General features: G+C 35.9%; 2 protein-coding genes across 12 annotated transcripts; both read left to right on the top strand.

Moving 5' to 3' along the window:
* The first annotated feature begins 813 nt into the window (after nucleotides 1-813).
* LOC308696408 (prolyl 4-hydroxylase subunit alpha-1-like) lies at nucleotides 814-9805 on the top strand. 8 transcript variants are annotated; one of them, XM_081375133.1, is made up of 13 exons: nucleotides 814-1052; nucleotides 2734-2824; nucleotides 3002-3282; nucleotides 3377-3598; nucleotides 3714-3844; nucleotides 3961-4122; nucleotides 4544-4599; nucleotides 5226-5319; nucleotides 7794-7844; nucleotides 8182-8220; nucleotides 8344-8412; nucleotides 8517-8613; nucleotides 9068-9592. In XM_081375133.1, exons 1-13 carry the CDS (start codon nucleotides 938-940, stop codon nucleotides 9136-9138), a joined length of 1479 nt encoding a protein of 492 aa, XP_081231259.1. In that variant the 5' UTR covers nucleotides 814-937; the 3' UTR covers nucleotides 9139-9592. The 8 variants fall into 8 exon arrangements, 6 of the variants coding, with proteins under 6 accessions (XP_081231259.1, XP_081231260.1, XP_081231263.1 ...); XR_014030815.1 differs by lacking the exon at nucleotides 814-1052 and adding an exon at nucleotides 2192-2362 and having other exon boundaries at nucleotides 3946-4122; nucleotides 8112-8220; XM_081375134.1 differs by lacking the exon at nucleotides 814-1052 and adding an exon at nucleotides 2197-2362 and having other exon boundaries at nucleotides 3946-4122; nucleotides 9068-9805.
* Nucleotides 9806-12574: 2769 nt separating this feature from the next.
* LOC308696406 (prolyl 4-hydroxylase subunit alpha-2-like) lies at nucleotides 12575-22438 on the top strand. 4 transcript variants are annotated; one of them, XM_081375129.1, is made up of 13 exons: nucleotides 12575-12951; nucleotides 14635-14725; nucleotides 14900-15210; nucleotides 15300-15521; nucleotides 15628-15758; nucleotides 15860-16036; nucleotides 17880-17944; nucleotides 18089-18182; nucleotides 18473-18523; nucleotides 20500-20538; nucleotides 20660-20728; nucleotides 20816-20912; nucleotides 21348-22438. In XM_081375129.1, exons 1-13 carry the CDS (start codon nucleotides 12867-12869, stop codon nucleotides 21416-21418), a joined length of 1503 nt encoding a protein of 500 aa, XP_081231255.1. In that variant the 5' UTR covers nucleotides 12575-12866; the 3' UTR covers nucleotides 21419-22438. The 4 variants fall into 4 exon arrangements, with proteins under 4 accessions (XP_081231255.1, XP_081231257.1, XP_081231256.1 ...); XM_081375131.1 differs by having other exon boundaries at nucleotides 14939-15210; nucleotides 21348-22104; XM_081375130.1 differs by having other exon boundaries at nucleotides 14623-14725; nucleotides 14939-15210; nucleotides 21348-21863.
* Nucleotides 22439-23968: the final 1530 nt, after the last annotated feature.

The following is a 23968-nucleotide window of genomic DNA, read 5'->3' as shown; positions in this document are numbered from 1 at the left end:
AAAGTATTTATTATTACACAATATTTTTGACAATGGCATTCATCTTTTATTTTAGTGAAGTCGAGGAATTTGACAGAGCGATTGCAAAAATAATGAAAAAAGAAGGAACATTCGCCTACCAGAAAGTAATTATTTTACCTTATGCATTTACATTACATTTTTCATTTATTCATTTAGCAGACGCTTTTATCCAAAGCGACTTATAAATGAGGAGTTTTTTTTAATGCAATTGAAGACGAAAAGTAAAGTCACTAACACAATTCTTTCTTCCTTTGCTTTGTCCTGTTTACAGCAAGATGATGTTTAGGTGATCGTTAAATAAAGTACAGAATTGTTTATTATTGGTGTTTTGTCTATTCTTATTTGAGTTTTGCTTTGCATTCAAAATTTCAAAAAACAGGTTTTGTAATGTTAGCATGGTATAATGTTAATTAGACCATTATAGGTTGAACTGAAAGAAAAAATGGAATTTGAATAAAAAAAAATAAAAAACATTGTAGCAATATAATATCACATAATATTTTTTCAGAAGATAGTTCAATCTGTAATTGTATCCCTTCCATCAGTAATTTTCTTTCAATTACACCTACGCTCAAAAAATAACTACTGGGTCATTTGTTAGTCAGAGAACACAATGAGTTTTTTTGGCACATGCATAAAGCAGGGAACGCAAATATTTATTTGGATAACTTTAAATAAAACGAGACCGTAATATTGCATCCTATTGTTTTCAGTGGCATTTGGATAAGGGTGTTATACGATATTCCGAACAGCAGAAGGCGCTGTCTCGAAAAACGAGGGGTCTGAGAATGCGGGACTCTGGGTGCGGGACTGTAGATGCAGGCTCCGAGTCTGCAGCTTCATAATGTTGGTATGATTCGCTAAATAAAATTAAATTTGATAGGAGGCGCTGTCTCGAAAAACAAGGGGTCTGAGAATGCGGGACTCTGGGTGCGGGACTGTAGATGCAGGCTCCGAGTCTGCAGCTTCATACTACTCTGTAAACCTGGCAGTCGGATGCAGCAACGGAGATGCGCCCTCAGTTTTTAAGTGTAAGAATTCAAATGTTTAACCCTAATTAAAGTTATATTTTATTGTCTCGTAATATTAATGGGTTTATGTTGTGCCAAAAAAGTACCGTGTTTATCTTGTAGGGTCCGATGAAGATACCGAGCGCCTCATTGCAGGCTACAAAACAATAAATAAAAAGGCTCTAGTACAGTGTCATGCAAGTGTCTTTTTTATGTATTTCTTTTGATGTTTCTGTCTGACTTATTTGTAGTAATACTGTGGCTGTACATATGTTAACTTTATCAGTCCAACCAAAGAAACATGGTTACTACACTTTTACTATAGTAAAAGCATGGTTCATTTTCATCGGGGTATTTTTAAGTATTATACATAAGTATAAGATTAAGTATAAAATACGTTAAACAATAGTTACACTATAAACTTTAAATATTTTAACTCAGAAAATAAGTAGCGCTAGCTTTCGTTACACACATTTGCACATGAACGTCAGAGCCGCCTCACAAACGACCTGCATTTGGTTGATCTACGACGACCCCCTGCTTCACTCCTCAATTTGGTAAACACATTGTAAATGTATTGTGGAAAAAAAGATGGGAATAGTAAATAAAATTATATTGGATATATAAGAATGAATGAAATGTTAAATGTTTTGTTAACAGTCGCGGTGTGCGTAACTAGGCAACCACGTTCAAGTTCACGTTAAATGACGTCATCGAAGTATGTCCCAGAACGTGCATACTTTTTGCTACACACTCAAAAGTATGTACTTTTTCATCACAAAAAAAGTACATACTTTTAGGTCGTAGTATAAGTAGGCGAATTGGGACTCAGCCAATGTTACACTGCAGCTCCAATTACTCCACAAGACGGTTAAACATGGCTTGTGATTGGTCATTTAGCCATTAGATGCAAACCACGTAATATGAACCGAAATATGGAGTAAAAGAGCGTTCACTTATCTTGACTTAGATGTTGATTTCGGATGCTTTCTGAAAAAGCACGCTGCAGTGAGTACAAACTGCTAAGCAAACACTAAAGTATTTTTTTGAATGATGAGCAGCTGCCCATTGGCCGCCGATGCAACAGCAACCAATCAGATAACGATGTGATAACTACCAAATTAAGGGAATGACCTATCAGCATGCGCCATCTAGAGTTTAAGACAGAACTTGGTATTTTAGATCAATTTCACTGAAAGATAGGCTACAGATACAAGTTGCGTTTTGAGATATTGAAGGTCTGCTAATGGCAGTAAAGGAACTGACAGTGTTTAAATTGTGTTTTTGGATTGTGTGTGCTGATGCTGGACATGAATTCTTCTCATCAACAGGTTATTGTTTCTGTTCAATATCAATTCATTATATTATATTGTTTTTTATTCGTAATAATTTAATGTTGTAGGATTTTGTCCATATTTTTCCAACAGTTTTTACACATAAGTTGATTTTATATCTTTAGCTGTAAGAATTTTGATCAAAAGTGAACAATAGGTACCACGGTTGTTGTCGTAATTTCAACACTGGACTCATGCTATACAGTTACTCTTTCACTTTTTAATTCCACTATTGACTAAACATTAACTGTCTCTTTGGTTTCTTGCCTAATAAATCTCTTTCATCATAACTCTAATGATGTAAAAATGAATTATTATATTATAAAAATCTAATCCCTTTTGACAATTAAGTTCAGATTATTTTATAGATCAAATTGCACAACTGTATGGGAAGACGAAAGACCTTCTGAAGCTCTTCAGTCAGTGTGTCGATGCTGAGAATGTAGAGACAATGAAGAGGTGAAAACACTTTCATTATTCCCAATATAACTACAAGATGAATGTTTTTTTAATTATTATTAAAAAGCATTCAATTTAGGATTGTTTAACAATTATATATAATTTTAGATCAAGGATTATGTTAATACATACATCTTCTAACATAACAACTTTTGATGAACCCCTGTCTTCATCCAGTGATCTTCCGAATCTTCTGCTTTCATACTCCGACTCTGAGAACCCAGAGGAAACTGTGAGAGACCCTGTGGCAGCTTACAGACTCCTCAGACAAATGAGAAATTATTTAATCTATATTGAAAAATGCATTCAGCCGAATCGTACTCAGTGTGAAGACTATCAGAATGAGTTGGACTCAAAGATCCTAGAGATCCCACAGCTGGAGGACTTGGATGGTGCAGCTTCAGGACTGATCAGACTGCAAGAGATCTACAAACTCCACCCAGAAGACATCACAAAGGGTAAACTGTCCTGCAGTTTTGCACCAATGCAATTTCCCTGAGAGAGTTTAATTTTTTCCAATGTGATTTATGTTTTTTATTTCACATTTCACAGAAACGTCTCTAAATGCAGATGAGGCTTTCAATGTAGGGTTGGTCGCTTATGACGAGGACAAATTCCAGCATGCCTTTCTCTGGTTTCTGTACAGTCTGGACAGATTAACAGAATACTCAACCACTACTGAGGAAGAGTTGCTGCGTTTCCTTAGTTACTCAGTCTATCATTTTGGCAGCCTGTCTGTGCCAATCTACTTCAACCAACAGCTTCTCAATCTGGGTGAGGTCATGCTGTCCTTCATTAAATAGCATTTAATTTAATATTTTTACATTTGAGTTTGGCAGACACTTTTGTTAAATTGTTGTGATTCAAGTCATAAACATCTTTGCCTCAGATCCAAGTAATGATGAAGCCAGAGTTCAGCTGAACAGACTCCTTCACTTACAGAGCAACCCAGACATATTTCCACTGAACACAGAGTCAAGTAACTATGAGGCCCTGTGCAGAGGAGAGGTTGACGAGAGGGCAAGTGCTAAAATTTACATCATTATTTGACATGAAATTACAAACAGTCATTGTAAAGCTTTGTGTGTTGATTGGAAGGTTATTATATTTAATCAAGTCAGATCTCCATGAGACAGAGGGCGCTGTCCTGTAGGTACAGCACAGGTGGAGGAAACCCCAGACTGATGTACGCACCAGTGAAAGAGGAAGTGGAGTGGGACGAGCCTCGCATCATCAGATATCATGACATCATATCAGACAGAGAGATGGAGATCCTGAAGAATATCTCCAGACCTCAAGTGAACACACACACACACACACACACACACACACGTTGGGTTTCCATGTTTTCCATGACTTTCTATCGACAATGTTTGTTTTTTAATACTGCACAGGCTGTATATTCTATCCCCCTATTTTATTTTGTACAGTTAAGCTTAAAATTTACTAATTTAAACCTCGGTTGTAGAGAATTGTTTGCATGATTCATTGAGGTCTGTGTGGAAGAACTTGGCTGATCTATAGAAAGCTCATATTTGAATCCCACTGAACACATTTGAGAGAAATTGGAGTCCTAAGTGCCTCATCATCCAAAATCAGAGTCAATGATTTTGAAACCAAATGCTCAAAGCAAATAAGTGTGGCGTTTGGGTGTTCACATACTTCTACCCATATACATAAATTTATACTTGACTGTTCATTCCTGTTTGTTGCCTACAGCTTTCTAGATCGGAAGTTTATCGCTCTGGAATCTCAAGACTACGTGTTTCTCAAAGGTTTAATTAATATTTATTAATCACCTCATTATAATGGCGTAGTTCACCCCAACATTTCAATTCTCTCATAGTCGTACATGATGTTTGATTCAAGTTTAAAGGAGCTGTATGTAAGAAATGTATTTCAATTAATCATAAAATGGCCCTGATATGTCACTAGACATTAAGAAATCATGTTCATTTCAAATACTTATATCACTGACAACAGTAGTCCGGCCAGGATATTGTCATTTTAAAAAGTGAAGTTGCAGCCCTCAACTGATGTTGATGTTGTCATCTTGTGTTTTGGCCTGATGCTCCACCCTCTACCTATCTACCAATCACGAAGTCAGTAGTGTTTCGGCATCCGGGTTGCCAGCTCTGCTCTAGTTACCACAGCTGCAGCTCCATGTAGCAGCCTAAGTTCCTGCTGGATCCTGCAACATATCTGGCAACCTCGAGTCAGGGGGGAGGGGGAGGGGGAGGGGATACAGTGATTGCAGTACCAGTTTTGGCCACAATCTTACATACAGCTCTTTTAATACAAAAAAACACGTTAACATGACAGTTAGCAGTATTTGACATAATAATAAACTGTTTTAGTCACACACTTACCCTGCAAAGAATAATCATCACTATATTTTCAGTGTTTTTCTAAGCGTTGACCCTGTGGAAGCTGGTGTCAGTCAGAGGATTGGAGATGTTACGGGACTCTCCATGGAAACCGCTGAACCACTGCTTGTACGTCACAGTAAGAAAGACAGCATATGATCATGCACAGGCATCTTCTATTTTCTTTTCTGTCAGCTATGCCTTGCAGTTAGCATGAACAGACTTTGCACTACTTAACTAAATAAACAAGCAAATAAATATAGGGCTGGTTTCTCAGACAGAGATTAAGCCTAGTCCTGGACTAAAATGGCTTTTTTAAACCAGATTAACACAAATCTGCTTTCTCTGTTATGGTTTTAAATAGTCCTAGACTTGGCCTAGTCCAGAGTTTAATAAGATGATTTCCTGGAGGAAGACTAGAGCTGCTCCAGGATTACCTATACCTAGAGATTGGCATGATTTTATTTCAGTTAGCCTAAAAGCTAGTTTGATTTGCATTGAGAGATGATCTTATGGAAAGTACCCCATGCCAATCTCTAGGTATGGTGAAGGCTATGTGATGATGTGGGGCTATTGTAATTCCAAAGGCCAAGGGAACTTTATCAGGATGCATAGTATCCTAAATTAAAAAAAAAAAAAAAATACTTAAAAATAAAAATCTGCCTGCCTCTATGGGAATTTAACATAGGGGTGTCCAAACTTATGCACCATGTATTTTAAGGAAGAACATTTATTTATTTACGATACATTATTCATTCACAAAGAAAATTGGTGTCCTTAAAGGTTGGATTTTTCCTAATTTTTTAAATTAAGGCATTAAGTTCAATTTCCAAAATATGATTTTTTATTCCTCTTTTTAGTCAACTTTAGCATGGGTGTATTCACTTATGCATGGCACTTTATGTATATATATATATATATATATATATATATATATATATATATATATATATATATATATATATATATATATATATATATATATAATACACACACCCAGTACTGTTTTACAAAAATCTTAGGCACGTTAGTATTTTCACCCCAGAACATGGTTTTAAGACAGTTATTTATATATTTTGCTGTAGTGTGTCAGTAGGAATTTACATTTCCAAACATTAATTTTCCCATTAATTCTGATCCAGTGAGATTTTTGTATGTACAAGGAATCTGACAACACCTGGTGCTCCACACGGAAATCTGATCTCACCATCATCGAGTCTGTCTGGGATTACATGGAAAAAACTGAGACAGACTAAATCCAGAAGAACTGTGGCAATGTCTCCAAGATGCTTGAAGAAACCATCCTGCAAAGCTACCGTACTGTGAAAAGTTTTAGGCACTTGTGTAAAAATGCTGTAAAGGGAGAATGCTTTCAAAAATAATGTCATAAATAGATTTTATTTATCAGTTAACTTCTATTAACTAAATGAAATCAATATTTGGTGTGACTACCCTTTGCGTTTTAAAACTGCTTTTGTCCTCGGTACAATTGCATACAGTTTATAGCAGGAGACGTTGCCACAGTTCTTCTGGATTTAGTCTGTCTCAGTTCTTTGTTTCTTCATGTAATCCCAGACAGACTCTGTGATGTGGAATCATACTGGCTGTTGTCAGACTCCTTGTGCATAAAAAAATTTCAGTGAATTATTACAATTTAATGGCAAAAATATTGTTTGGAAATGTAAACTGATATTTCCTACTGACACACTACAGCAAAATATATAAATAATTGGCTTAAAACCATTTTTGGGGGGAGAAAAATACTAGCGTGCCTAAGACTTTTGCACAGTACTGTATGTATGTAACAGAGGCAAGCTAGTAAGAGTTGTGCATGTAAACTTCACTTCCCTGGCCTCAAGAGGCAGACCCTGGTTTCAAATCCTGCTTGGAATGTGTAGAGCAGGAAACTTTGAGTTCCCTCAAGAAACTCTGTTCACAAAGATGTTGTGAGCGAAGGCAAAAGCATTGACAATTGATTGTTTAAATTTTTTTTCCTCCCATTAATTTTTCCCCCTTCACCATGTCCCTGTAGGGGCTTCGTAGATTCCACAGCTGATGTGTTCAGTTTTTCTTTGCTATTTGCTTTAAAAAAAAAAAAAAAATTCTGCTGCCATACAATAAGCTTTTCTTCATTCCATGTTTTATAGGCAACCTTGGTTGTGCTAATTCAGATTAGCACAGTTGTTTTTAAATTAATCTAGTTTATTTTAGTTCAGGAGTCAGGACTCCATAATCCAGGTGTTAGTAATCTATTTCAGAAAGTTTTTTTTTTTCTTTTTTTTTTCTTTTTCTCCATGATTAACTATTGTAGATTATGGCCTACTCCTGGCTTAATTTATGCACTGTCCGGAAAACAAACCCTAAACCCAAAGAAAGAAACCTATTTGCAGGGTACATTGGTTTGCTTTGTTTTTCTAATAGTATCTCTTGCCAATGAGTGGCATACATTATAAGATTTGAGAGCTGGAAGATATATAATTATATATTCTTTATCACTCTTGAATTCTTAAGTGGAGACAAACATGCATTTTCCATATGAAACATTGGAGTGCTAACAGTTTCTATTTGAATAGTGATTCATGAGTGATGTAGTAATTTTCCAGGTTCAGAATTATGGCATTGGTGGAAGATATGAACCGCATGTTGATGCATTGGTAAGTTCACTGTACTGACATTACATCAATTTTGTAAACCAACACAGAATTTGGCATTGGCCCCCTCAGGAATTTCTAATGGGCTTTGACAGTTTTGGATTTACGAGTAAGAATTTAATTTAATTTAATTAATGATCTACTTGGAAAATAAATTAAAATGCCAGCACAAACCTCATGTGTCCAGTTTGAAAAGTAAACACTACTACTACCACTACTACTACTACTAAACATTCACTCTAAGAGAGATTCACTTTCTTGTGTCAGCAGGCTTTTTACTGGATTACATGTTGATCAGTCAAATATTTACAAACTAACTGAAGAATGTTTGACCTCACAGGAGGAGGAGAATGACAGGATTGCTACATTCCTAATTTATGTAAGTTGACAGTGTAAGTGCAGCTGTCAGAAAAACAATTTGCCTCAATGGCATTAAAGAGTATTTCTATTATATATATTAATATTACCTGTAACTATCCAAATAAATGTTTTGTTGCTGTAGATGAGTGATGTGGAGATGGGGGGCGCCACTGTGTTCCCTAAAGTTGGAGTTTCAGTGCATCCGAAAAAGGTAAACCCTCAATTCTGTTTTTTTTTTTTTTTTTTCATATAAGGATAATTTAAATACTAATTCAATACCATAATAATTTCAGCATCCTCTCTTTGCTCTTGCAGGGTTCAGCCGTGTTCTGGTACAGTCTCCACAGAAATGGTGAAGTGAATTGGAATACGGAGCATGCTGGATGCCCTGTGTTAAAGGGTAACAAATGGGGTACGTTTTTAAATTAAATTAGGTAGATAAATCTAAAATATAACTGGCTGATTTATTGACATTATTTTTATTGTTGAGTACAATTTTTGTTGTGTATCCTATCCTTTATATTATGTATAAATAAATGTATTAATAGATCTAAAACTCATTTCAGATTCATAAGACATTCTATACTGTATGTAGCTTTATCAAAATACAAATTGTAAACTAAGTGTCTTAATCGTGAGAGATTTTATTGCCCGTTTTTCTATTTTATGGTGTTCTTGAACCAAACATTCACACTCTATGGGGTGTTTTACATGGGTTTTTTTAATAGCAGTTGTTGTGTTTGAGGAGAAAAACAATTTAGTCATGAATAATTTGAAAAGGAAAGCGAACAACTGAAAGGTAAAGGTTAACGGTAACAATCATTAAGTTTATTTTTCTTGCTTTTTATTTATTTTATTTTTTTCAGTGGCTAACAAATGGGTCCATAAGTTTGGACAGGAATTCAGGAGCCCCTGTTCTTTGTCAGAGTGGGAGTGAACGACTCTACAGGGCCTGAAGTCTTAAGATATTTGTATCTGTACTATAAATATTTTAACATGACTACAGAGAAAGTTGTACTATATCTGTACGTGTTATTTATGTATCTGTAATTTAGGCAGGATCTGTGACAGATTTGTCATATCAACTTTTGCTGTTATTTGTAACTCTTTCATTGTCACTTTTACTGCCTCAGATCACAGCTGAGTTTTTCCTAGCTTGTCCTGAGCCAATATCTCTGGTCACAAAGTCTAGCCCTCTCCACCTGCAGAGCCCTTTAGCTCTAACATGCATTGCAGAAAGGCACTGTGCTTTTGTGTCTGTCAAAGCTCAGTAAGGGTATAGGGTTAGAGTTAGTTTTGCAATGCATCACAATGAATATTTGGATGAATACAATGAATGTCTGTCTTGGTCAAATCTTTCATACGAATAAATAAACTTCAGAATGAATGTTTCTTTCATCTGTAACTTTTGTGTGTGACATATTTGAGGGTTGGGCTCTTATGTCAGATTGGTTATAACCTCTATAGATTTTATTTGATTTATTGTTTTGCCTTTTCTCTTTGTGAAATAGTGGCCTCAGTACAACTCTGCCTGATATTTCAGCTTCAATCACAAGTCTCTTTAGTGATGCTGCATTTAAAAATTTACTGATTTAGCATTTTGGAATTATACACCTTAATTAATTTGCCCAAATTATTTTCAATAACTTGCCCTTTTTCCAATTTTAACGTACACTAAAAATAAACTAGCTGATTCAACTTAAAATAATTTGTAACCTGGCTGCCTTGTTGGGTATACTAAGATATACTTCAGTTGTTTGCACACATATTGGAGTTCCTTAAACCTAGAATTAATATTTGGAGTAACAAAATATTTTTTTATATAAGCATTATTTACATAGGATTATTTATAGGTATCACATCGCATTTTTCTTCAATATCGTGCAGCCCTAATGCCTAGGGGTGTAACGTTTCTTGGTAAAAAAAAAACAAAAACATGGTTTGGCACACCGCGGTTAATCTTAAGTCTAACAATGCATCTATTATACGGTTGTTGAAAATAACGTGTAAATTATGAAGCAGACAGAGTCAGGCTAATTAATGTTTCTGTAAATGGATACACATTCTGGCTTCCCCTATCTGTGTTCAACAATAGGAGTGCCGTATGCTCCAAGTCTAATATGACCAGTCATTTACGCTTTCATCAACCAGGTGTTGATAGTGCAAGCGAGACCTGAACAGCACCCGTTATCCATTTAAACTAATCTCATTTAAGCCTTGCCAATTTAAACATTGAAGCGCAAGAAGACGTGAAAAAGACCTTGCACACACGCTCTGAGATTCATCCAAAGCACGCACATGGAAAGCCACGTCTCAGACAGTGCACAAATATTAAGTTCTCTTTCAAGTCTTGAGCTTGAATAGACAAATTCACTAAATTTATGTCAACATGCCCGTCTTGGTGAGTATTCTAGCAATCATAGTAGGTTATGTCTTAAAGGAACACTCCGACTTTTTGGGACTTTAGCTTATTCACAGTATCCCCCAGAGTTAGATAAGTCCATACATACCTTTTTCATTTCTGTGCGTTCTGTAAGTGTTATTTGACGTACCCACCACTAGCCTAGCTTAGCACAAAGACTGAATGTAAATGGATAATGGTAGCATACTAATCCCAATAAGTGACAAAATAATGCAAACATTTTCCTATTTACATGTTGTGATCTGTATAGTCACAGCGTGTACAAATAACAAGATTATATAAGACAGAGACCATTTTTAATCGTATAAATACTGGGAACTATATTCTCACTAGGCGTAGGAGCACAGCTAAATCAACAACAGGGCGTCTCGTGTGCTGCGCTAATCACTCCGCCCAAGTAGCTGTGCTCCTACACCTAGTGAGAATATAGTTCCCAGTATTTATACGATTAAAAATGGTCTCTGTCTTATATAGTCTTGTTATTTGTACACGCTGTGACTATACAGATAATGAAGCGGTTTCTCGATCAGTACAGTAACAACAAATAGCGATGTTTTCAGTTGTTTCACTAGTTGTTTAAACACGGCCCAGCGCGGAGTTGCGTTTACTCCCGGTCCCGGACACACTAATATTAAACAGCGTTGCGACAACCAGTGGAAGCGTTTCAGTTCGACAGAAACATTTCTGTTACAAACCACAAATCACTCGATGATTTAATTAGTATTAAATCGGATGAAACAGCCTCAACATTCCCAACAAGACTGATGAGGAAAGTAGGAGAAACATTGTGGCATGAACGAAATTATAAGACTTTAAATCCCCTATCACCCTTACAAACATTTACCACATTTACTGTAGTAATTTACCATGGTTGGGCAGAAATGTGCAATATTTATATTGAATACTAATAAATAAATATAGTAAATATATACTATAATATTATATAGTAGGCTATAATAGTAAATATAGTGATTTATATTGCATTAGATTTATTAGGTGGGTAGAGGAATATATATTTAATGCTTGTTATGAAATTATGTCAGTTTCTTTGTAAAGGTGCGTATAGTTTTTAACTTGTGTTTAGGCATTTTTTATGCAGTGGGAGTGAGTAGCCTGTGGTTAACAAGTCTCACTGTCAGAATATTTTCATTTAAGCATAACAATTATAAATAAAATAATTATTATTTCTCACCAACAGCTATTAGTTTGTATAAATAATTTATTTGTTCCAAGGAAAATAGTTGCACACAGCTGTAAATTATCAAGTTTTTTTTATTATGGTTTTATATATTTGCATACTGTTGGGTACCACATTTCCAAGTAAATACCACACTTCTTTAGGGTTACTTTAGCTTATTTATTGAAACTGTTATGTTTCAATAAATAAGATAAACCCCCAAACCAACCCACCGGCCCACCTCAACTTTTCGATTTGATAATGCGGCCCTCGAATGAAACTAATTGAATAGCCCTGGAGTAAGGTATTAAAATACGGGATATTTTACAGGAAAATTTGTCCACATACTGGTCCCTGGTTTCCCTATTTAACGTATCCCGGTAAACTCCACATCCTTTTCGGGATTTTAACATATTTTTTCTTTACTTTCTTCTCCCAACTCTGCTTTTCCTCGTTCGACTTGCTGTATGTTGCTACATTCGCGAGGCCATCAACATGGCCGGCCGCCACGCCAAGTATGACGTCACGACGCCCAAGCCTTATCGTTTGCTGCTGCAAACACAATTACGTAAACGCTGCAGCTCCAATCACTCCACAAGATGGTTAAACATGATGCTTAATTTAAACGTATGATTGCTCATTTATGAATTAATTGCAAACCACGCAATATGCACAGAGATGGAGTAAAAAGCGCTCACTTGTGTTGATTTCGAATGATTTCTGAAACCACGCAACAGCGAGTATAGTAGTAGGCTACAACCGGTGCACTCATAGACAGTATATGGGTAGCCTACACCGCTACCAGAGCCCGCCATATTAGACATTCTCTGCCGCTACTAAGTAAACACTATTTTTTTTAATGTTGAGCCGCAGCCCATTGGCCGCTGATGCAACAGAAACCAATCAGATAACGATGTGATAGCTGCCAAATTAAGGGAAGGACCTATCAGCATGCGCCATCTAGAGTTTCATGACGGAACTTGGTAGCCTATTTAAGATCAATTTCACTGCAAGATACAGAATCAGACAGATACAAGTTGCATTTTGAGATACTGAAGGTCTGCTAATGGCAGTAAAGGAACTGACAGTGTTTATATTGTGTTTTTGGATTGTGTGTGCTGATGCTGGATATGAATTCTACTCATCAACAGGTTAAAGGGGTCATGAACTGGATTGTTTTATTATTTTATAATGTTGCCTGGGGTGCCCTTATAATGTTAGTATGATTTTTACATCAAAAATTGTCATAATTTATAAATAAAAGCCATTTTTCCAAGCCTGATTTCTGCCTCAGATTTGAACGCTCCGTTTTAAGGGGCGTGTCTGCTGTGAGACTGCAGTGCAATCGCCCACTGCTGTGATTGGCTGACATGCTTGCATATGAAATAGCTAGTATTACATGAACTCTCTCGAAAACTTTTACTTCGTTTTTACTATTACAGCTATCGAGATAACAAATCGTGAAAAGTATCGTTTAAAGCATTATATTTAAATCTATTCCATCACATGAAAGGTTGCAGCATGATGAGCACTGAGCAGATGACAGACAGTCTGTTGATCGCGTGAATAAAGATCTTATCATTGCAACGCAATTTTTGCACTCTCACAAATGCTTACACCAAATCACAATGCAAACACGATGTGAATACACAGTAAGAGCTTCGTTGTGTAGTGTAACAGTGTCATTATTTCATCACGAGTTTGGTAAGTGTCCAGATAAGCTCTCGCGGCTCGCGCTGTGCTGTTTGATTGACAGCTTGGGCGAATGGAAAGGGATCGTTCTTTGATCGCTTTCTGTACGTTAATTTAATAACAGTTTAAAAAAGATTATTTTCATAATACTACGAGAAATTATGTGAAGTTGATCGTTTAGTCACTGATGCATAAACAGTATTGAACGATTTTAAGAGAAAGATATCTGAACTTGAATAATTACACATCAGAAATCACTGATCGCAGATCAGGCATTAGAGTACACATGGTTACTTACATGTTGCTGGCAGATCCGTGTCGGGAAATTGTGATCGACTCACTGATTTAATAAAGTTTAACCATGCTGGAATCCTAAGGAAGCTTAATGCAGACTGTCTTCTTCCACAAACAGGCGCTGCACAATATTTTGTAAACCGCATGTTTATTGCTTGGAAGTAGCTCGATCCGGTTTAGCAATTATCATGTCCTATGTTATTTAGCATGTTTGGGCGAATCGGTGGGCGGGGCTAAACAGGCCGTGTTGAAGTAGGCGTTGATCTTCTTTTGTGGAGGCGGTGTTTTATCCTCTTTGACGTCATTGTTCCCCACTTTGAAAAATGAGTCGTTTGCTGAGCCTGATGTCTATAAAAGCTTTTATTGGACTAACAAGGTAGTTTTCAGTTCTGAAACTTACAGGATATTATTATAGTATGATGATCTCTTATATGTCAAAAGCTCAAGGAAAATTTGATTTCTCAGTTCATCACCCCTTTAATGTTTCAGTTCAATATCAATTCATTATATTATATTGTTTTTTTATTCGTAATAATTTAATGTTTTACGTGTTTTTGTCCATATTTCTCCAACTGTTTTTTTACACTGTTGTCATGACAAGGTTGATTGTATGTTTTCATCTGTAAAAATTTTCACCAAAAGTGACCAATTGTCCCACAGTTTTTGTCATAATTTTAACACTGATGCACTCATGCCATAACATTATAGTTACTCCATTTCATTTTTTAACTCTTCATTATTAACTCTCTTTTTGGCTTCTTACCTAATACACCTTTTTCATTATAACTGTTACGATGTATAAAATTAATCAAATCCCTTTTTACAATAAAGTGCAGATTGTTTTATAGATCAAATTGCACAGCTATATGGGAAGACGAAAGACCTTCTGAAGCTCTTCAGTCAGTGTGTCGATGCTGAGAATGTAGAGACAATGAAGAGGTGAAAACACTTTCATTATTCCCAATATACCATTAAACTACTTGATTAATGTGTTTTTATTATTATTATTATTATTATTATCATTATCATTAAAAAGCATTCCATTTTGGAATGGATGTTTAACAATTACATATGATTTTAGATTAACTATTATGTTAAATAAATCTTCTACAGGATTTTACCAACTTTTGATGAACCCCTGTCTTCATCCAGTGATCTTCCGAATCTTCTGCTTTCATACTCCGACTCTGAGAACCCAGAGGAAGCTGTGAGAGACCCTGTGGCAGCTTACAGACTCCTCAGACAGATGAGAAATGATTTAATCTATATTGAAAAACATATTCAGCCGAATCTTACTCAGTGTGAAGAGTATCAGAATGAGTTGGACTCAAAGATCCCACAGCTGGAGGACTTGGATGGTGCAGCTTCAGGACTGATCAAACTGCAAGAGATCTACAAACTCCACCCAGAAGACATCACAAAGGGTAAACTGTCCTGCAGTTTTGCACCAATGCAGTTTCACTGAGAGTTTCACTTTCCAATCTGATATATGATTTTATTTCACATTTCGCAGAAACATCTCTAAATGCAGATGAAGCTTTCAATGTAGGGTTGGTCGCTTATCACGAGGACAAATTCCAGCATGCCTTTCTCTGGTTTCTGTACAGTCTGGACAGATTAACAGAATACTCAACCACTACTGAGGAAGAGTTGCTGCGTTTCCTTAGTTCATCAGTCTATCATTTCGGCAGCCTGTCTGTGGCAATCTACTTCAGCCAACAGCTTCTCAATCTGTGTGAGGTCATGCTGTCCTTCATTTAATTTTAATATTTTTACATTTGAGTTTGGCAGACAATTTTGCTAAATTGTTGTGATTCAAGTCATAAACATCTTTGCCTCAGATCCAAGTAATGATGAAGCCAGAGTTCAGCTGAACAGACTCCTTCACTTACAGAGCAACCCAGACATATTTCCACTGAACACAGAGTCAAGTAACTATGAGGCACTGTGCAGAGGAGAGGTTGACGAGAGGGCAAGTGCTAAAATTTAAATCATTATTTGACATGAAATTACAAACAGTCATTGTAAAGCTTTGTGTGTTGATTGGAAGGTTATTATATTTAATCAAATCAGATCTCCATGAGACAGAGGGCGCTGTCCTGTAGGTACAGCACAGGTGGAGGAAACCCCAGACTGATGTACGCACCAGTGAAAGAGGAAGTGGAGTGGGACGAGCCTCGCATCATCAGATATCATGACATTATATCAGACAGAGAGATGGAGATCCTGAAGAATATCTCCAGACCTAAAGTGACTATAGAACACACACACACACACACACACACACACACACACACACACACACATACACGTTGGGTTTCCATGTTTTCCATGACTTTCTATAGACATGATTTGTTTATACTGCACAAACTGTATTTTTTACAGTTTGTGCAGTATACATTTTGTATATGTATACTGTATACATAGTAGGGATGGGCATAATTAATCGACGATCGATAATCGATCGTTAAGAATTTCGTCGATCACGTTTATTTGTTATCGATTAATCTAATGCAGGTTGCGTTGCGTGAGTCTTGAAGCAATGGAATTGATTTTAGCGCGGAGGTACCTGTGCATCCCGGCAACGTCATTCCCCTCAGAGCGGGTGTTTTCGGCGGCTGGACTGGCTGTCACCAGGTTGCGGTCGCATCTGATCCCAGATCATGTCAACATGCTTATCTTTCTCAACAGAAATCAGTGGACTGGTGCAGAAGTTCTATGGGAACTAAATGCGTTTTCTCAGATCGGATAGCTATCTGATTTATCAAAACGATTCCATTTACACCCGGTCATATAAATGTGTTTTTGCAAAACGGATATAAATCCGATCTTGAAATCCCGCGCTACATTTTTAAATTGTTGCACGTCCGAAAGCAACTGATATGAGCTGCATTTTATTGATCATCAGCGAAAATTTCTAAATCAAAGACTGCAACAATATTGCGGCAACAGCCCTGGTAAGATCATTTCGGTTCTTTACTTTTAATGAAGATGATTGTGTTTTGATGAATGACTTTCACTTTGATTTGCGATAGTTTGCACGTTGGCTTGAATAGATGCTCATCTGTGGTGATGCGTGTTCCAGTAACGCCGTCATATCTGGCTATAACATGACATACAAACAAACTGTATTTTTGTATTTTCATTGCATTTTTAATTTATAAAAAGTTGAAGAAATAATGAATTTCAACATAAAAATATTAATGATTAATCGATAGTCGATCGTTAATTCTCCCGACGATCGACTAAGAAAATTTAATCGAATGCCCATCCCTAATACATAGCCCCCCCCCCCCCCCACACACACACACACACACACACACACACACCAACCAACAACAACATATATTTTTGTTGTTATTGTCAGTATGTTTAAAATGTTATTTCTTGTTATAGTGTTAATGGTGTATTATTATTATTATACTATTCAATGGGCAAATGTATGTTGACATCCATTTCAAATGAAAATGTTTGCTTGGCTCCTTAATTCCAGTGAAGACAAGTCTTCAGTTCATTCTAGATTGGTGGGTTTCAAACTTTTTCAAAAATATGATGAACCCCTTGCCATGGACCCTTCTCCTAAAATATAGAGCCAGCTATTTATTTTCATTGATTTACACACATTTGTTAAGTTGTTTTAAAGTTGACAATATATCTACTTTCTACTCCCCAGCTGATGTGTAAACATTAAGAGAAATCTAAAACTATGGATTGAATAGAATAAAATCAATCTTATAATTTCTGACCAGTCAAATGTCAACGTTTGTACATTGAAAGTTAATGTACAAATTAAAATTTAAACCTTGTTTGTAGAGACTTCATGTGTGAAGAATTGTTTGCTTCATGTGAGGTCCATATGAAAGTGATTCATTGAGGTCTGTGTGGAAGAACTTGGCTGATCTATAGAAAGCTCAGATTTGGGATAAATTGGAGCTCTAAGTGCCGGCATGCAGGCCTCATCTTCCAAAATCAGAGCCAATGATTTTGAAACCAAATGCTCAGAAAGCAATAAGTGTGTGTTTGGGTGTTCACATACTTTTAGCCATAAACATAAATTTATACTTGACAGTTCATTCCGATTTGTTGCCTACAGCTTTCTAGATCGGAGATTTATGAAGATGGAGAAGGTAGAGTCTCAGTTTACCGTGTTTCTCAAAGGTATAGTAAATATTTATTAAAATCACCTTATTAATGGCATAGTTCACCCAAAAAATGAAAGTTCTGTCATAACCTTACATTATGTTTGGTCAATAAACCATTTTGGTTTATTATGCAAAGAAAAATCATCACTTTTATTTTCAGTGTTTTTCTGCGTAATAACCCTGTGGAAGCTGGTGTCAGTCAGAGGATTGCAGATGTTACGGGACTCTCCATGGAAACAGCTGAACTACTGCTTGTACGTCACAGTAAGAAAGAAAGCATACGATCATGATTCATGCACAGGTAGCATATATTTTCTTTAATTCCAGCTATGCCTTGCAGTAAACATGGACATTGCACACTGCCTAATTAACTAAACAGAGGAAGAAAGAAAGAAACCCCATACTTTGCAGAGAACATTGGTTTGCTCTGCTTTTCAGTATCCCTGGCCAAGGAATGGCATACAGTATAAGCTTTGGGAGCTTATAGTATATCAGTATATTTCCATTTAAATAAGGATTCATAAGTGATGCAATCATTTTCCAGGTTCAGAATTATGGGATTGGTGGAAGATATGAACCGCATGTTGATGCATTGGTAAGTTCACTGTACAGACATTACATCAATTGTGTAAACCAACACAGAATTTGTCATTGGTTCCCTCAGGAATTTCTAATGGGCTTTGGCAGTTTTGGATTTAGGAGTAATAAATTAATTAAATAAATTAAATGATTCACTTAAAATAAATAAAATAAACAAAATCAATTGAATTGCCATAATATGGAAGTAAAATAATGCCATATGTTTTTGAAACATAAAGCTTGTTGAATTGTACTACTGGGAAAAAAAATGCATTGCATTAACCGTGCTTGCATTTTAATGCATTGTATTTTTAGGGCTTGCATTTTTATTGGCTGAAATCCAACATGGTTGTATATGTAGGCTGTGAATATTTAAATTCAAAACATTTCACATTTGCATAAAGTTAGCTTGACACTGGATGTTCGATATTTGCTAATTTAGGGACCGTCTCTAAAGTTACATACGACATGGGTATGCACATTTCTAACTTCAATAGCATTTGAAGATAAAATCAACTGTAAAAATAGCAATATTTACACATGATTTGACAGTTTATTTTATTAAAAATCTAAAAGGTGTGCATCATGCCTGACACCTACACAAACACTTTACAGTTGGTTTTATGGCTGTAAGTCATTCTCTTCAAATACTACCAATGTCGTATGTAACTTCAGAGACGGTCCCTAAATGTAGATAAAATCAAATATCAATCAAATATCAAACATTCAATGTCATTGTCAAGGCAACTTTATGCCAGTATATCACTAGGAAACACTTAGCGTGAAACTTTGCATGTTATGTTCATATTCTGAGGCCATCTGCTTGCCTGTGACCTATATAGTATAGTCTACTTTCCCAATAATATGCGAGTTTGGTCTTTTATATCACTGTATTAGTTCCATATATATACTGGCCCTGATAATCATCACAAATACTTTACCGCTTGTTCCATTTCTGTAAATCCGTTTTTATGAAGGAATGACTGACTCTCTCTAACTGTTGCTCTAGTTTTCCTTAACATTCATGTTGAATTTCAGCCCATAAAAATACAAGCCCTAAAAATACAATGCCTTAAAATGCAAACACGATTAATGCAATGCACTTTCTTGTCAATTAGTTAAGCTTAATTAAGCTTTTTTGTTTAAAAAAACATTTGGCATTATTTTACTTGCATACCAGCACAAACCTCCTGTGTCCAGTTTGAAAAGTAAATGGAAAAATAAAATAAAAAAATCACCAAGAGAGATTCCCTTTTTTGAGAGTCAACAGGCTAAGATACAAGAATCCTGGAGGATAGAGTATGCATGTTTGTCATTTTAAATAAAATTAAAAGAAATGAAAACAAAATGAATTCCTCTTTATACATGGGCTAATATAATATTTGAAAATAACACCAACACTAATTCCTGTGTGCAGAACAAGAATGTGAGTTAAGGCTTGCAACCCAATGTCATTGGAAAATGTGTAGGTCATTTATTATCGGACAACTGCTGTAGTCCTTTTTCTATCTAACTTGTTGGCAACATACATGTAATCACACATTTGTTACAAAATTTGCATTTGAGGTTTGATTGTGATTTATGATGTACAACAAAACTAAAAAGTCTCTTGAAATAGGGCGGCTAGGGCCTAATACATACCCATAGGGGAGGGGAAGGAAACGTCGGTCCTGGAGAGCCACTGTCCTGCAGAGTTTAGCTCCAACCCGAGTCAAACACACCTGAACCAGCTAATCAGTGTCTTCAGGATTACTAAGGCTACAGGCAGGTGAATCTTTCTTCTGGGTTGGAGCTAAACTGTGCAGGGCAGCGACTCTGCAGGACCGACGTTGCCTATTCCTGGCATAGGGGAACCAATGGCTCGAAAAAGCAAATTCTCTTGCAGGCTTTAATAGTACAAATGTAACCTCTGTATTCTGTGTCATTGAGAGCTGATAACATGTTGACCAGTCAAATAGTTTCAGACTAACTGAAGAATATTTGACCTCACAGGAGGAGGAGAATGACAGGATTGCTACATTCCTAATTTATGTAAGTTGGCAGTGTAAGTGCAGCTGTCAGAAAAACAATTTGCCTTAATGGCATTAAACAATATTTCTACTAGTTCTTATTACCTGTGTGTACTATCCATATAAATATTTTGTTGCTGTAGATGAGTGATGTGGAGATGGGGGGCGCCACTGTGTTTCCTAAAGTTGGAGTTGCAGTGCATCCGAAAAAGGTAAACCCTCAATTCTGTGATTTATACAAGGAGATTGTAAGTACTCTATAGTAGAATAATTTCAGCATCCTCTCTCTGCTCTTGCAGGGTTCAGCCATGCTTTGGTACAATCTCCACAGAAATGGTGACGTGAATTGGAATACACAGCACGCTGGATGCCCTGTGTTAATGGGTAACAAATGGGGTAAGTTGTTAAATAAATGGGTAGATAAATCTAAAATATAATGATTTGATGATTTTAACTTTTGTTGTGTATCCTATCCTTTTATATTTTGTATAAATAAATAAATGTATATTAATATCTAAAATTCATTTCAGATTCATAAGACATTCTATACTGTATGTAGCTTTATCAAAATACTAATTATTTTAAACTAATTGTCTAATTCGTGAGAGATTTTTATTGTCCTTTTTTTCTATTTTATGGTGTTCTTGAACCAAACATTCACACTCTATGGGGTGTTTTACATGGGTTTTTTTAATAGCAGTTGTGTTTGAGGAGAAAAACAATTTTGTCATGAATAATTTGAAAAGGAAAGCGGACGATTGAACGTTAAACGTTAACGCTAACAATCATTAAGTTTATTTTTCTAGCTGGTTTTTTTTTTTTTTTTTTCAGTGGCGAACAAATGGATCCATGAGTCTGGACAGGAATTCAGGAGCCCCTGTTCTTTGTCAGAGTGGGAGTGAACGACTCTACAGGGCCTGAAGTCATAAGATATTTGTTTCTATACTATATATATTTTAACATGACTACAGAGAAAGTTGTACTATACAGTATCTGTACTTGTTATATTTATTATGTTATTTGTAACTATATTTTGTTAGCTACAAATTTGTTAGTTACATTTGTAACTCACTGTCACTTTTACTGCCTCAGATCACAGCTGAGTTTTTCCTAGCTTGTCCTGAGCCAATATCTCTGGTCACAAAGTCTAGCCCTCTCCACCTGCAGAGCCCTTTAGCTCTAACATGCATTGCAGAAAGGCACTGTGCTTTTGTGTCTGTCAAAGCTCAGTAAGGGTATAGGGTTAGAGTTAGTTTTGCAATGCATCACAATGAATATTTGGATGAATACAATGAATGTCTGTCTTGGTCAAATCTTTAATACAAATAATTAAACTTCAGATTGCAGAATTGGGTTGCTAAGATATTTCATCTGTAACTCTTGTGTGTGACTCATGAGGGTTGGGCTCTGATGTCAAATCAGTTATAACTTCTATAGATTTTATTTGATTTATTTTTTGCCTTTTCCCTTTGTGAAATAGTGGCCTCAGTACAACTCTGCCTGATATTTCAGTGATGCTGCATTTTAAAAAATACAGGTTCGGCGTTTTGGAATTATACACCTTAATTAATTTGCCCAAATTATTTTCAATAACTTGCCCTTCATCCAATTTCAACGTACACAAAAAATAAACTAGCTGATTCAACTTAAATTAATTTGTAACCTGGCTGCCTTGTTAGGTATTTTAAGAAACTTCAGTTGCACACATATTGGAGTCAAATGTGAAGCTGACAAATAGTTTAATCAACTTCATTCTTCATTTAGCCTTTATACTCTCCTCGTGTCTGAATTACACACCCTTCCCTCATGAGTCAAAATGACCCGAAATATTAGAATTACACTTTTTTTTTTGTCCAGAAAGCTTATGTCGTTACATTCTAATAATATTTTTGATGCGTCTTTTTTTTTACTATTTTGATCTCTAAATTACTATATTTTAACAATGAAATTAACTATAAGCACATTCTTTAAATATAAAATAGCTGCAGTACATGCAGAATTCAGTTTAAAAAAAATCATGCATTGGGTGTCTCTGCTGACCTTGTGTGGGGAAAAAAACAACAACATGGCATTTCATGAATATTGCTTGTTGGCCTTAAAGCTCTGTCTATATGGAGCAAATGATTGGTCCCATTAATTTTTATAACATTTTATTTTTATTTTTTTCAAATTGACCTGCGAGGGAAGGGTCTGTTACTATTTTTATTACAACCACAAAACAATTCTTGAATCCAGTATTTTTGTGTGTATTTTTCAATTTCAATTGTGACAAAGCTGACATGGTCTTGTACCACTCCGATGAACACAATTTTTAAAAATGAAAAGAAAATTAATTTTGGCTCAAAATGACCCGAGGATAGGATGGACATATATTATCAAATATATATAGTTCTGATAGGTTGGTCAACGAAGAAGGCGGTCCAGAAAAGAGGGGAAATTGCCTTTGGATTGGATGTGCCTGAGGAAAGGGGAGGGGTTTGGGGAAGCTGTATGGCAGCAGAAGGGGATGAGAGATTGACTGCACAGCTGTCCACAAACAAACATGCACACAAACAAATATGCACAGAGAAAAAAATGTCAATGTTAAAAACGAAATCAAATTTACATTGCGATTTGCTTAAGTTAGTATGATGACATCTCAAATAAGCAATATTTGATTGTTAAAATAACACTCTTACCCTGTCAATAAAAGGGTTGTAGAAGGAAAGATGAGAAGGAAAGGCAGATAAAGGTAAAAAATAAAAAAATATAATATGCACTGGATCCACATGGATTATTTTAGCAATGTTTTTACTACCTTTCTGGGACTTGAAAGTGGTTGTTGCGATGCTGTCTATGTAGGGGTCAGCTCTTGGATTTCATCAAAAATATCTTCATTTGTGTTACGAAGATAAACAAAGGTCTTACAGGTTTGGAACGACATGAGGGTGAGTAATTAATGACAGAAATTTTATTTTGGGGTGAACTATCCCTTTAAAGCAATTCTTTTTATAAGCATTATTTACCTAGGTATCACGTCGCATTTTTCTTCAATATCATGCAGCCCTAATTCCTAGGGGGTGTAACATTTCTTGGTAAAAAACAACACATGGTTTGGCACACTTGCACCGCTGTTAATCTTATATCTAACGACGCATCAATAATGTGGTTGTTGAAAATAACGTGTAAAACAGACAGAGTTAGGCTAATTTAAAGGGGTGATGAACTGAGAAATCAAATTTTCCTTGAGCTTTTGACATATAAGAGATCATCCTACTATAATAATATCCTGTAAGTTTCAGAACTGAAAACTACCTTGTTAGTCCAATAAAAGCTTTTATAGACATCAGGCTCAGCAAACGACTCGTTTTTCAAAGTGGGGAACAATGACGTCAAAGAGGATAAAACACCGCCTCCACAAAAGTAGATCAACTCCTACTTCAACACGGCCTGTTTAGCCCCGCCCACCGATT

This window comes from Scardinius erythrophthalmus, assembly GCF_964197995.2.
Source record: "Scardinius erythrophthalmus genome assembly, chromosome: 9".
Taxonomy (NCBI): domain Eukaryota; kingdom Metazoa; phylum Chordata; class Actinopteri; order Cypriniformes; family Leuciscidae; genus Scardinius; species Scardinius erythrophthalmus.
The sequence above is the reverse complement of the archived record's forward strand: the minus strand, read 5'-3'. Positions and strand labels throughout refer to the sequence as shown.